Below are 14,422 nucleotides of genomic sequence, written 5' to 3' on the forward strand. Positions count from 1 at the left end.
CTGCATTCCCGTTGTGTATTTACCTGTTTTCTCTGTGTTGCAAGACTGAGAGTTTTATCACTGTCAATTTTCAGTCAGATAACAGAGCATATTTGAATAAGTTTTGCTTGGCCAACATGAAATAAGAAAACCGTGCATGAAATAGGTGGGGAGGAATTCATTCTGAGTCTTCAGTTTTTCAGGTCTCTGGTTGGGTTTTGTTCCTTAAAGTCTTGTCTGTGTGGCTGCCTTACTGATGCCTACATCACTAATGAGGGATCACCAAAGTTCTTGGGAGCACTGGTGGGGATGTTGCTGAAGCCATTAGTGTGCAACAGAAAGGTGATAATGCCTCTGTGTGTCTGTCAGGATAAAAGAAATTGCTCTGTATGTATGCTGACTGACAAGGGTAAAACTTGAAGAATTAGGTTAGTTGGGCAGTTAGAGGGGAAAAAGGTTACTTTCTTAAGCATTGTAATATTATAGGAAGTGGCATCACAACAAAACTCTAGTGGCTATTTTACTCTCCATTGATTAAAACGGCCAACTGTGCTTTGAGGAGGACTGTTTCTGTTTCACTGAGCCACACCAGCTTTTTACTAGAAGTTATAATGGAAACAGCAATTGGATATAACCATATACAGTCTAACCTGGTAATGTCAAGTCCTGCTTCTGTGAGACCATTTACATCTGCAGTCATATAGAACAGCCTGTTAGGGGATTATCCAAGAACAGGGTGAGCTCAGGCTGAAGAAATCCCAAAGGGTACTTTTGTATTCAGACTCCCTCAGTCATAACCAAGTATGCAGCTTCTCTATTTTTCACATCATGTTATGCACAACCAGCCCATACAGAGTATCACTTCCACAATTTACAGTGAAGAAGGCCAAGAAAACAAGGCTGAGGAACCGAGGATCTGAAATTGTGGTGTGTGAATGGACGGAAGAGCTTTTTCTTGTGGTTCATTGAATAAAACATTTTAGAACTGTAACGTGGTAGATTAAGCCACCGGTACCGGAAAGGAATGGGGTCTGCAAGTAGATATTTTCCTTACAAAGTGGTCTACTGACTGAAAATCTGGAGCACCATCAGAGTTCAACTAATTGAGCCAGACAGCTTGTTAGACTGTCTTATAAAAGCTGGATGTCTGGCTAGATAGCTTTTGGCACTTTGAAGAATGGAAAGGCAGATTTATGAACTGGACAAATGAGCATTACAGTCAGGAATTTTTCAAACAGTTTGGCTGTATCTGAGACCCTCTGACTTTCAAAAAGATGCTGCTTCAAAAGCCACCTTCTGCCAGCTCCTAAATGCACCATTCAGCCTCAGAAACTGTTGCTGATTTTAAGCACCTTATCTTCCTGTGCATTTCACCTAAAGAGACAGGATTAAGTTTAGAGTCCATTTTATCCCTGTTTGACCAGTAACAGGAAAGCTTCAAAACAAGAAGAAGGTTCAGGAGGGGGATAGGTGTGCTTGCACATAGAGGAGGAACAGGGTGATGTTAACATGCAGAAAGACCTTGAAGCACTTCTGGAAAGGTGAACCTGAATCTGTGTTCTCCTAATATTGCTGAGACTTCAGAAACATTCAGCTTCCTCACAACATGCATACGTTCATAGCGGGCATGCATCACTGTGATACACCCATAAATCTCTCGTGTTAGGCTCAGTTTGGACAAGGATTGCTGATTCCTTTCCATGGCTTATTCTCAGGAATTAAGCCCTAACTCACCGTGTCCTGAGTTACACTGTTGATTAGTCTCCATATCCTCGCCACCAGCAAACAGCCAACAGCAGCACTGCCAAGGTTTCTGCACTTGTTTCTGTCTCTTCTGTGTTGAATGTCATTCCAGTTTAGATCCATCAAAATATCCAGCGCAGACACTGAAACACTGTGGGCAGAAGAATACACAAATCAGAATTTCTTGGAAAAACCCAGTCTCTGTAATTGTAAATAGCTGGTTTTCTTCATTGTATGCTATTTCCTGTATGCATTTCACTCTTTCTGATTTCTGAGCTTTAGATCAGCTTTGAGTGGAATGGATGGATTCATGCCTGAAAATGATCGAAAAATCAGGTAGAAGCTGCACAGAGAGGAGCATGTTGTGTGTTTTCCTGCATGTTAATCAGACAAAAAATACTGTGACACCTACCAGGGTGCCAGACACCTGAGCTGCACAAACGGAAGGAAACAACTAAGAACAGGGAACACTTGCAACTTGTGTTACTTTTTGATGCCGCTGCTCCCTCTCCTAACAAAACAAAAGAGAAGATGAGAGTTAAACACTTTTTTGTACATCACAATTTGGAGAAGTTTCTCGTTTAAGCTAGGCCATTTCTGAGACATTGTTAGGGCTGTTAAAAGCAAATCAGAGCAAATTGGAGGAAACCAAATCCCCTCCAGACCCAGGAGGAAGATGGTGTTTTGGCTCAGCATGTGCCCTTCTTACCCTCAGGAACCTGAGAGCAAATCATGTTCATCACTTGCCTGCATTGTCACAGTACCGCTCGTTTTTGTCATCATTTGCTATCTGTGGCCACAGGAGGACATGTGCCCTAGAAATGAGGCGGAAGAGCATGCTGGTTTCGGAGCCGAAATCAGCACCCATCCTCATTCAGGTATGGAGAAGGGAGGAAGCACAGCATTCCCCAAATTCCTCTGTTCCTTATTTCAATCACTGCCTCTTCTTTCCCCCAGTTTTCAGGGTGCACACTGCTGGTTTGCTAGTTTGTATAGGGGATAGGTTTCAACAGTCAGTCTTTAGAAATCCTGTGCTAATAAACAGGTAAGAGTAGAAGAGGAAGCAAACGTATGGAGGAAGCTCAGACTGAGTTTTGGCAAATCCTGCACTTGATCTGTGTTGCAGTGTTGCCAGTGCTAAGTGTTCCAAACTCATATGTGATGAGGGTGGCTTAAAAATAATCAATTTGGAGTTCCTTTTTATTTGCCTTCTGGCTTAAAAAGAATCAATCTGAGGTTCCTTTTATTTGCCTTTGGTTTCCGAGCCTTCAGGGTATGCTCAGATAATGTTTTCTCAGAAACCACGCGTGCTAGAAGGCTGCTTTCTCGTTTCCAACGAAAAATCGCTATTTCTCAAGTCAAGCCCCAGCCCTACGCTAAGGCTTCACGTACCAAACAGCATGAGATGTGCAATAACCCACTAGAGTCACAATCCTTCATCTTGTTCCCTTCATCTTTGGTTTTAGGTTTTGTAGGTCAGGGTGGAATGACAGAAGTAAGAAAGTGAACAAATTAATAGGAATAAAAACATGAGAAGTTTTTAGTTAGGAGTTAGGGTAGGAGGGGCAGCAACTTAATAGATGAAATAGAAAACAAAGGAAAACAAGGGTGGAAAGAGAGATGAAGTGGGAGGCTGGCAGTGTTCACAGACATAGCAAAAGGAAGAGAGAAAGCAAAGCAAGCAAAGAGGAAACATCATCCTGCATATATCCACCCTTTTAGTGCAGCAGCTGCTCTGGGGCTCTGGAAGCTACCAGCACGGTAAATAGCTCTCTATCTGTAATTAATGATTTGAAGCTGTGCCAGTATTTAACCAAGGATTAGCCCTGCCTGAGCAAATGGTCAGCAGCATGTGGACCTTTGGAGACTAGGTGTTCTCAAGCTTTGAAATGCTGCACGCTCCTGTTGTTCTGCATATACGTGTCTTCTGGAGGGCCAAGTTAACTTGAAACTCAGAGATCTTTGAGTGTTGGGTTGGAGGAACACTCTTTAAGTTCTTAGGTCTGAAATGAAACCTGCAAGATTTGTTTCCTCTAGCAGGTATATATATCTGCTGAGGGCTGTCACTGTCTACTGTTCTATAGCCTGACTACATGTGGTGTCTGGCTTTCAGAAGGCTTGAGCAAAACACACTGAATTCTGGCTATTTCTTCAAAGTAGAAAGTTCTCATTTCTAGAATTTCTTATGGTTTTATCCCTCTGTATATTTTTTGCTAGTGTGTCTCTTGTAGCATTCCTATCCCTATCATTTGATGTAGAATTGTCACTTCATTCTTCTCTCTCATATTAGACTTTTAGATGTTTTCCTCTCTGCCCCCAAAATCCGAGTTTTCCTACTCAATGTACATTGAACTGCCTCCCATCTCCTCTCAAATCTGTCAGTGAATTTGCAAGATTTCTGGCTATAACATTCATCTCCTCTTTCTTACAGCTCAGGAAATAGATGCATCATGTTTAGTTCCCTGTTTAGCCACTCTGTGCATCCTGTGTCCCTACGGAACAAAGAGCCGTCAGTAAGTTATGTACATAGGTCAGGAGGCTGGATTTACCTCTGCTATACTTAGTTGGTGAGTCATATTTAATCTAGGGTGAACATCAGGAATTTTTATCCCCCCGATTTCAAATGCAAAGCCCAAAATAAAAGGTTTCTTATACACTCTACCTGGATGGAAGGATTCTCACTGAGGGCTGAACAAGAAACCAGAGAAGTCTAAGGAGAACCATAGAAGCAGCAATATTGTGACTTGGATGGAAAGCCAAGAATGTTCTTGTGGTACAACCCTGCTTAATAAAGAACGTTGAAACACTAAAATAATAAACCTCTCTCTATTGCATTCAGAGGCACAGAATATTTGGACTTGCATTCATCTGCAAAGCTCTCATGCATTCATCTCTCCTTCCTGAAGACTCCTTGTGTTATTAGTAAGTATATGCTCCACAAGTGCAACGAACAAACTGAAAGACACCACAAAAAAACAGTCAGAGAGAAAAGATGGATTGGTAAATACTCTATAATCACAGACCAAACCAGAATGAGCAGGTCTTATTTTAGGCACTATCCATTGGTCAGTAAAATACATTGCTGATTTCAAATCAGCTTTTAATAAAGTAGCTTGGTCAGCAGTGCCTCAGCTACTGAAATCAGATAATATTTATTGTACTATTAAATACTGGTTTATTTATTCAAGTATTTTATCAGTTACCTTCAAAAATGACCTTCCTAGTCCATAACTTTTTTTCTTTGCAAATACTGAGCTTTAACTCTAGCCTCATTTCATGCTTTAGAGCATCTTTATCAGACATTCACTGAAACACATCGCATGCTCATAAGATGCACAGAAAAAAGTTCTCCAAGTGGGAAGCTTTAGCTACAAATCTAATTGTGGAGGTATCAGCATATGATGAGGTCTGCAGCGTTAGATCTGTGCCTGGAAATCACCTATTGCCAGGTCCTGAGCTGCAGAAACAAAGGAGCAAGGAAAACGCTTCTCTTTCGTTCTCTCCCTGCCTCTGTCTCCTAGACCCACACGAGCACACCCATGTGTGCGTGTGCATGCACACATGCACGTACACACAAAAAGCTTCTGTTTTGATTCAGTTCTACCAGCCTCTTTGTGCAGTTACAAACTGCAGATGTTCCGAACTCCAGGGCACGGTTCGATTTCATTTGCAAATGAAATATATGCCTTATATATTCAAAATAAAATGAGTCATCTCCTCAATAGCAATATTCAACCCCTGGACTGGCCCAGGCATCCAGAGTTACTACAGATTGACTTATAGAGCTAAAACGATCAATTCTTTGAGGACACACAGCGTTGGTTTTTCTTTCCCCAAATGAGGGAGAACACTTCTTTTCTTTTTTGAATAAATATTTTAAGATAAAAATGCCCTGGCTACTTCCACTGCTAAGAGTGTGTGTTTTCATGTCAGTTTAAAATTAACCAAACAACACACATGCATTTTTTAGCCAATAATAGCCCACTACTATTTCTGTTGTGAGCAATAAAACATGATGGCTGCAATGTCAGTAGCCTTACATTTGTGGATACACAAATTACAATACTTCACATTATTCAACTCAAACGTGTTTGCAAGAGCTGACCAGTTCAAGGGGCTGACTCACAGACTGTTCAGCTCAGACTGTTAAAACCAGTTACACAAATTAGGTTGTTGCCCAACCCCAGTTGTCGCTATGGCTTGTAGGGCACACTTTAACAGCTGTGTAAGTGTTAATCAGCTCCTGACAACTGGACTTCTTGTAAGGGTGGAACTTTAGATGTTGTGGATGGTATTTGGCCAGTGATTATGGTTTGAATATTGTGTATCCACTTTCCCTGACTGGAGTGTTGCATTGAGAGGGAGAAGATGCAAGATGGTGTTCCCAAAGTGTAACCTGGCCACTGTAAAACTGATGGCAGGTAGGTCTGCTGTTATAAGTTGCTTAGGTATTTGATCTGCTTTGAAATAAAGTTCTCAGTATCAACATACAGCTCAACACAACTGCCCCCTGCTCATACCATCACCTTGCACAGCGCCCTGACATTGGCTCTGAGTCAACTGCACTTTTCTTGGCCCTGTGTCTGTCCACCAAATCTGGCCCTACTTCAACCTTCTTCCTGCTGCAAGAGCTGAGTGTCTGCATAAGCCTCACAAGCTGAAGAGCTGGAGAGAAGATGCAGGGGAAGAGATTGAGAAAAACCTGATAACCGTCTTTCCTGAAGCCACAGTGGGCAGGGATGTGGGGGGGATTGAGAAAACAGGAATTAGGCTGCCCCAGGGAAAGACCTGAAGAGCTTGATCTTTTTTTTCTCTTCTCCTTCTCTCCAGGCATCAGTGCCCCAGACTCCCACAGTGGTTTGGTACCATCTGCATCCACATTAGCTTTTCCGATCTACCCTCTCTCATGCTAATTCCTCCAAGGATCTTTGAATAAAGCCCTAGCATATCACTCAGCAGCTTTCACAGTTGGACCTCTTTCACACCTCTCTCCAAGGTATGCAGGTACTTGAGGAGAGTGGAACTGAGCATCTTGGAGCTAAGATGCCAAGCATGCCATTACTAAGATCATTCTAACTTGTTAGTAAGACAATAGAGCATATGAGAAAGGCAAACGCTGAAGAAGCTTTGAGTCTTTCTGGTCACAGATGCTCATTCATACTTGGGAAAAAGATACCCTTCCACGCTCCCCATTTTCCCTTCCTCCAGTTAGCACACTTAGCTTTCACAGCTGGATCTCTTTCATATCTCTCTGTAAGATATGCAGGTATTTGAGGAGACTGAAACTGAGCATCTTAGCTCCCAGATGCTGATTTTTGTATATCATGTCTGTTTACTATGACAGCCTGCCATAAAAACCTTCCGCTTCAGCAGAGCCCTGTGCTCTATTTGGCTCAGCCTTTGTTCCACCTTGACCTTGAACTACAGGCACTGAGATAAAGGACTTCTTCCTCAGTTGCAATTTGCTCTTGGTCATATCGCCAGCAGCTGAGAACCTGTGGAGTGGATCAGAGCCACATAAGCATGCAATAAACAAAGTTCAGTTGACCCAGTTGGTATTGTGAAATGCTGGGGTTTAGGTGGGCTGTGTTTCAGAGGCTGTGCATGAAAATGTCAAGCGAATTGAGTCAATATGTAGATTTTTCGCCGTTTAGCATCTGACCACTCAGCTTTTAAACACCAGCTGGGCTTTATCCAAAGCCATGGGTCTGTAACACAGCATCCAGTTGTGTCGCCTGCAGCACTAGAGGGCAGAGCTAACAGCTAATGAGAAATTAAGGGTGCCTTAGGGACCAGGGAACATACATTATAATGGAGTTAAACAAACTTTTAGGAGGCTGAGACACGAAAGTCAAAATATGAGGTGACTGGTAAAATAAATGGCGCATTAATTGCAATGCTGGAAGCATGACAAACACTACAGACGTGGCCTTGCGTACTTCCCACAGCCCCGCCTGGGAGCATTTGCAGCTCTGAGAGATGCCACTTTAAGCTTTCTGCACACCTTCTTCTCCCATATTCGCAAGGTTCTGTTTGCAAAAGGGAGAACTAGACCTGTGCCTTTGGAAATCAAAGCTGAGCTGTTGGAGCTTATGAATCTGCTGGAGCCAAACTCTTCCTGCCATGGGTGCTCTGGCCCTGTAGTATTCCTGGGTCTCTATGCAATGGGACTCACGGGTGTCTGGAGGGCCTGAAGATGGGAGTGGATAGAGAAGGTCTTGGGATCTGTGATAAATGCTGGAGTTCAGCTGTTGCTTGTTGGCCCATGTTGACTCTGTGTGTCCAGTGAAGTATATCTCAGAGCATCGCCTGCAGTGTGGCACCGCACTGATGCGGGTATGGGCGTTTGTGTGGACACTGCTCCAGAGGAGGTTCCTAGCATCAGTGAGATCTGTAGAAAGGGACTGTCTTTCCTCTGGTTGGTGCCCAGGGAGAAGATGAGTCACAGCCTGAGGCAGACAGCAGGTACCACCTAAGTAGATGCAGGTAACCTTGACTTTAACTGCTCTCTCTCATCTAACTTAAGACCATGGCTGGTGAAGGTTAGAGGGTGTGAGAAAAGGAGGGTGAAACTGGAACGGGAGTGGCTTGTCTGAAGGCTGAAGGTGGGAATCGAGGCAAGGTGTTAGATTCTGTCCCTACCCAGACTTTTAGAGCTGCCCACGGGGACCAAAGAGAAACCCTATCACAAAACTGGGGCACTTTTTTACACTGCTACATAATTTTCACCCATTAAACTGCTGCAAGCTTGCAGGAGAAGAAGAAAGGAAAAGTTATTGCTTTCCCCCTGGTCAGATACCACCGACCAAAGCCAGGCAGACATTTGGTTTACCTCTGTTGGTCAGGAAAAAGGAGTTAATTTTGTGCATCACTCATACTGTGGCTGCTGTTGCATGGCCAGCCACCTTCATGCTTATCTTGAGACTGCTCCGTCTTCAAGAAATGAAGTGTGATTTTCACACTGATTTATAGGATTTTACAATGATTTATATGAGTTGTGGCCTGTCCTATGACAACACCTGACCCATATAACGTGATGTAAGAATCGCCCTTTCTCAGGGTCAGCAGCGCTGGGACACAGGTCCCTGTGTTAGACACACCACCCACAAAGTGGCGCATATGCCTTTTCCTTTATTTCCCCTGTCAGCTCCCTGAATTACTTCCAGGTAGTGCTGCACGCTTCTACCTTTTCCTTTAATTAGGTGCAAACACTCTGTATAAATAAAATAGAACGTTCCCTGCAGCGAGTCGGCTGTTGCAGGCTGCCAGACACTGAAAAATGTTTGTCTCTCTTCCTGTTACTTAATAATTCCCTCTTTATAAACAAAGAAATCTTTCTCTCCCTCTTTTTTGCTTTCCCTTCTCCAGTTGGCTTTTGGGGGTTAGAAGCTTGGATACAGCTGCAGAATAAGTTTGGATCCCAGTGTACAGTAAGTGTACTATCCCTGAACACAATAGGTGTACAGTACTACCCAGGGTTCCTGCCTGCCTTTCAGTCACACAGTCTCCATACCCTTTAGGAGATGTCAGTCACTGCAGTGCTTGTATGTAAATGCTGTATTGTCTATTAGGTATTTCAGATTCCTTTACATGGTGCTTGGCAAGCCAAACCGTAATTCTTTGTGTCCTGTTTCTAGCACCAGCTCAAGTCATAGGCTTTAGGAAAGCTGTCATTCCCCATAATAATGACATGATACTACAAAGGTATCTATCTATAAAGAAACTTAGGTTGATTTACTAAGAGTATATCAGAATGGCATGTAAAGTTAGTTTGAGTTATCTCCATCTATATGTGAAGGGAGTCTGAAGAGGTTGTGCAGAAGCATTAGCAAGCTGTAGAACCCAAATTCTCTTGGTTTCCACAGTTCTCAACACTGTATCTGGGGAGAGCCATCATCAGCATGTCTGGCCTGTAGGAAGTCAACTACTTCATGACATTTACATGTATCAACAGCTATCTAAAAGCTTGGATATGATAACTCATACCTCACCACAAAGGGTTTTGGAGGTATCCAGTAGAGCCATCATTTTGTGCAGCCTCTGCAGTGGAGTGTATGGCATGTAGCTGTATGCCTCAGTTATTTCTGTATTTATCTCTTTTCTACTTCTTTTGGAGACAGCATGTCAGAAGTTCCAGACTATATGATAAATTTTAATAATCACGCTGGTTACAGCAATTTAATCGCCACCTTCATCACATATTAATGTAGATCTCTTCAAAAAAGAAAAAAACAACAAAGATTTAGGATGAGAATTAAACCTAAAGCCTGTATTTCATTTAAATTAATTAATTTAAATATTTAAATAAATTAATTTCTTTAAGCTAAATTATGCAGACTGTCATCATATGAAGCTATTGCATTATGCAGAGAAACAAACAGCATTTCATGCTTTAGTGACAGAGAGGTACCTTTTACTGAACAGAAGACGCATTTCTATTGTGCTTTATTCTGATATGAAAAGTGACCTTTCCTATGACTTTCCAGCATTCCTCAAAGACCAGATTCTTTGCCAGCTGCAGCGCTTTAACAAATCTGCCGGCATATTCCCTGCTTTGCTTGAGATTGCAAACGTTTCTGAGTGTCTATTTGCTCAAGGCCTTAGGCTCCTAGGTCCCTATCTTGCAAAGGCTTAAGAGCATGTATTAGAATTTGCACAATTGGAGCCCTTGTGTCTATAATGTTTATAGTATGTGCATTTTTAATGGCAGAAAGTGAATATTCCTCATAGTAGAGATGAAGAGACCAAATACAATAATCTCTATTGTAAATACAACATGTTCCTTTTTTTCAGATGTGTCTTTGTTCGCTTATGTTTCCTTTAAGTGTTTTATTTAGTACTGAAAAATTCACTCTAACGTGAATGACATATTCCAGATGTAAAGGTATATAGATGGTCTTCAGGTACTAGCTGCCTTATTACTGTGTGCTTCACAGCACTTGAGTGCTTTGTGTGTGTGCATTCATATGTGTATGTACATACTTTATGGCCCGCTGCCTTCATGTGTTTTACTCCCTGTGTAAAAGTATGCATATAGTGAAGCAGTGTTCTATAAAATATCACTGTTGGCACATTCGCTCCTCCCAGGGAAGGCACAATCTAGGAGCTGTGTAAAGATGCACGTACAGTCCATCTTTTGTAATGTGTCATAATACATTGTACATCGTACGCTGAGTAGTTTGACCAGTGTGCTACTGTTGTGCTGTGAATGCCGGAGGTTCTGAGCAAAAGGTTGTATCTGTTCCTAACCATCTTAATTTCCAAATCTTATTTTGAGCTTTTGGTTCCAAGAAGCCCAAACCCTAAAGGCAGGATTTTTGCCTGATTAATCTTGATTTCAAGAAAAAACAATGTGTGCATCATTTCCATACAAAACCTAACCAGCTTTATGTAAACCTTCCAAAATGCATTAGGAGCAGGGATTTTTGCTGATAGAAATACTAGATTGGAAGGACAACTGTTTGGCAGTGAGATACTTACCTTCCAGGGGTTAATAACTGTTAAGTGTCCTTACCTTACAGACTTACTCTATGGTTGAGATGGGATGACAAGAAGAAGCCGGATTATTCTATGAACTCTTCATGCCTTCAAAAAGGAAAAGATCCTATGGCCTGTTGGAATTCTTTAAAATCAGTAAGATGTTCGACTCAAGAATACAAGCTGAGATTTTCCAAGACGGAAGCCAGAGTGCCAACACGCCTTTCACATATATCCACACAAGGAAATGATCCAATTATAGCAAAACTAATCCAACAGACCTTTGGAATTTTAGGTGGAAGTCAGGAAGATGCTGTCCTTTCCTCCAGTTGCTTTGCCCAAGCTCATGAGGACAGCGAGGGGCCAACAAAGTCGTCAGCCCTATGACAAGTGTCAAGGAAACCAGGAGCTATTGCTGTGGTCACATCAAGTCTCTGTTAATGCCTGTGTGTCTTGTGGTAATTACTCAGTTTCACAGCTGCTGTCTCTTTAAGTGTGTAGATTCATCATCTTCTCTCATCTTTTTGTGTCCACGGCTTGTTAAAATAGGGGTAGAACTATTGGCATATCGCGGGTTAAAACTGCATTTTACACCGTTAGATACTCCACCAATGAAAGAAACACAGATTAAAAGAATGCTACCATTTTCCCTTGTCTTTTCTGTCATGTTGCATGTTAATTTCTGTTGTAGAGAGCATACAGTTTCTCTTGGAATGAAACACACTTACGTGGTTACATCAACTGTCTCCTGTTAAGGATGGAGTCAGCAAGAAACTGCCCATCCTTCTAATTCGGGAGGTGTTCCTTACCAGTGAGGCTGCCAAGGCAATGTAAAGAAACCTGCTCCATCCCTGTTCTCTGGCAAAACAGAAAATTCAAAGCTACCAGTCTGAAAGCTCTCAGCAAGCACAGTGGGCATAAAGACAGGGGAGGAGGCTGTGATCCTTTGAAAGCTGACAGGATCAGAGCATTATCTGTCCAAATTAGTCAAACAGGTATTTCTAAAGCTTCTAGTACTATGGTGTTACTTGCTTCCTTCAGCATCAGATACACAAGTTCCTGAGCTTCAGTCATTTCAGTCAGGCTGAAACCAACACTGGGCAGGTCCATTCTTATCAGAAGATGCCTGCAGCTGCCTACCAGCACCTTGTCGTGTGCAGTGAGGAGGGTCAGGTCCTCGCTCCTGTTCTGGTGGTTCAGGGTTTCGAGCACATTTACCATTTTTATTCCTATTTTTTTTTTAATCCCCAGCTTCAAATTTCGAAGGGAAAAAATGTTAAGAAGCTGAAATAAAAGCAGAATCGGATGGGAACATGCAAACAGCATTTCTGGGTCCTGCTCCGTTCCAACAGCAACACAAAACTATTCCGTTTATTTATTCAGCGAAATAAACCCTGGCATCACTACCAGGATGTTTCCTCTTATTCTGGGGGTTTGTTTTGAGTTGCGTTGGGACAAATATAGGATGAATGAGAACAAGGGACAGATGTCAGTGCTGTTAAGTGCTAGTGGGAGCTGGAAACTCCTTTCATCAGCTGCTTTCAAAGTGTTCAGATTTCACCAGCACCATTCAGCTTGTCCAGGAGTGTTGACAGAGACGAGCTGATGGACTCCCACTTCAACCTTCAGTTCCTTATGCCCATCCTGCACCTGGGATCTGAAACAGCAGGATTAACCCATCCCAATCTTGATCTTCAGGGAGGCTCAGCCACCACGGTCCCATGCCATTTGTGCCCTTTACCTGAAGGCTCTCTTACTGCAGCAGCCCTGACTGATTTCATGTTGCAGAGAGAAATCACCCCCCACATCTGAACCCATCCCTCCAGAGAGGCACAGCTACACCCACAAACTCACTATGTACCAGCATCAGCTACCTCGCTGCCCTTCTCCTCTCAGCCAGGGGGTTTCTTGTCCTTCCTCCCCCCGCCCCTCTTCACTCCCTCCTGGCTTTTACATTGCTCACACCGTGCTCCATTAGGTATTCACTAACAGGGCAATGTGACTTTTCACACCAGCTCTCTGCATGCACTGCCCTGCAGACTAGGCTGGATAAAGCCTCTCCCCAAACCCGGCTGGCTGGACATCATCCCCCCCCCCCCCCAGCCTTCCCCTCCCCTTCACATCAACCAAGCCAAGGATTCCTCTCTCCCTCCCTCCTTCTTTTTCCACCCCTCCCGCCTTCAGCGCAAACCCAAGATGCAGGCTCCTGCCGAGGGAAAGTGCTCCTTGGAATCATCACCGCAGACCCCGCTGCGAAAGTGCAGAGGAGGAGAGAGGAAAAGCTTTGGCAGCCGACCTCCTGCGGCAGAGGGCTTCGCAAGCAGGGCAATGGCTTCAGGCTCTCAGAGCTTCTCTCTCACCTTTCTCCAGGGCGTGGGATCTGCCTTCTTCATCCTTCAGATCATCTCTGTTCAGGCTGATGGTGAGTTCCCCATTCAGTGCGGGCTGGGGTTGCTGTGGCTGGAATGAGAGCTGTCTGTTGAAATGGGTTATTGCATAAAGAAAACCCCAAACCAACAAACCCAAACTTTTTTTTTTTTTTTTTATAAGAAACTTAAATACACGCCCAAGTTTGGGTTAGGAAATGTCTGATTCAGAGCGTTTCGAGACTCTGCAAATACCCTGGGGTTAAGCAGAGAAAGGAAATAAGATCCCAGAAGGATAAGATTATTTTATTACAACAAAACGACAGGAGAGTGAACTTTTCCAGAGGAAATAAGAATAATGGGACAAAGCCAGAACACAAATTAGAAGACTCAGCTATGTTTTAGGAGAGCTCTCTTTATAATTAAAAGTATGTTTTCCCCAAAGCACTTCCCCATCCGCCCGCTTCAGATGCCGCCCAACACTGATTTATAACAGGCAGGTACTTGAGGAGGGAAGACAAGAAGTCAAGGGCTTTTGTAAGCTTTTGTGCTCAGTACCACACACGCTGAAGCTGACTGCTCACCTTTCTGCACACGAGTTTCATCTGCACTCCACTGCCGAGGGATGCGATCAGGACATGGATTTGGTTGAAGCACCAGCTACCGGTTACTCTGAAACAGGACCTTATCCTTGACAATAACCCTGAATAGCTGCAAGTTTCCAGTAGCCTTTTAATGATTGAGGCTGTAGTAATGATGACCAACTTGCCTCAGCAAAAACACGGTTTCTCTTTGAGACAACTGTGTCTTTCCCTGGGAGAGCAATGCTGAATGGCCACTTCTTCTCCACTCTCACA

At 43.2% G+C, this 14,422-nt stretch overlaps 2 protein-coding genes across 4 annotated transcripts in view; one reads left to right on the forward strand and one right to left on the reverse strand.

Annotated features, from left to right (window-relative positions):
* Positions 1 to 14,359, reverse strand: part of FBXL2 (F-box and leucine rich repeat protein 2) — a 73,007-nt gene extending 58,648 nt beyond the window's left edge. The window contains exons 1-4 of one of the 3 annotated variants that reach the window (XM_065665438.1): positions 14,150 to 14,354; positions 13,560 to 13,659; positions 2,135 to 2,233; positions 1,714 to 1,873 (exon numbers count right to left, since the gene is read on the reverse strand). In XM_065665438.1, coding sequence (XP_065521510.1) covers positions 1,714 to 1,845 — 132 coding nt within the window. In that variant the 5' untranslated portion in view covers positions 1,846 to 1,873; positions 2,135 to 2,233; positions 13,560 to 13,659; positions 14,150 to 14,354. Of the gene's footprint in view, positions 1 to 1,713; positions 1,874 to 2,134; positions 2,234 to 3,114; positions 3,384 to 13,559; positions 13,660 to 14,149 lie in introns of those variants that run through there. The other 2 variants (XM_065665440.1, XM_065665439.1) reach the window with 2 other exon arrangements.
* SUSD5 (sushi domain containing 5) overlaps positions 13,528 to 14,422 on the forward strand; it is a 36,700-nt gene continuing 35,805 nt past the window's right edge. The window contains exon 1 of the mRNA XM_065665428.1: positions 13,528 to 13,621. Coding sequence (XP_065521500.1) covers positions 13,528 to 13,621 — 94 coding nt within the window. The remainder of the gene's footprint in view (positions 13,622 to 14,422) is intronic.

Source organism: Lathamus discolor, chromosome 2 (assembly GCF_037157495.1).
Source record: "Lathamus discolor isolate bLatDis1 chromosome 2, bLatDis1.hap1, whole genome shotgun sequence".
Classification (NCBI taxonomy): Eukaryota; Metazoa; Chordata; class Aves; order Psittaciformes; family Psittacidae; genus Lathamus; species Lathamus discolor.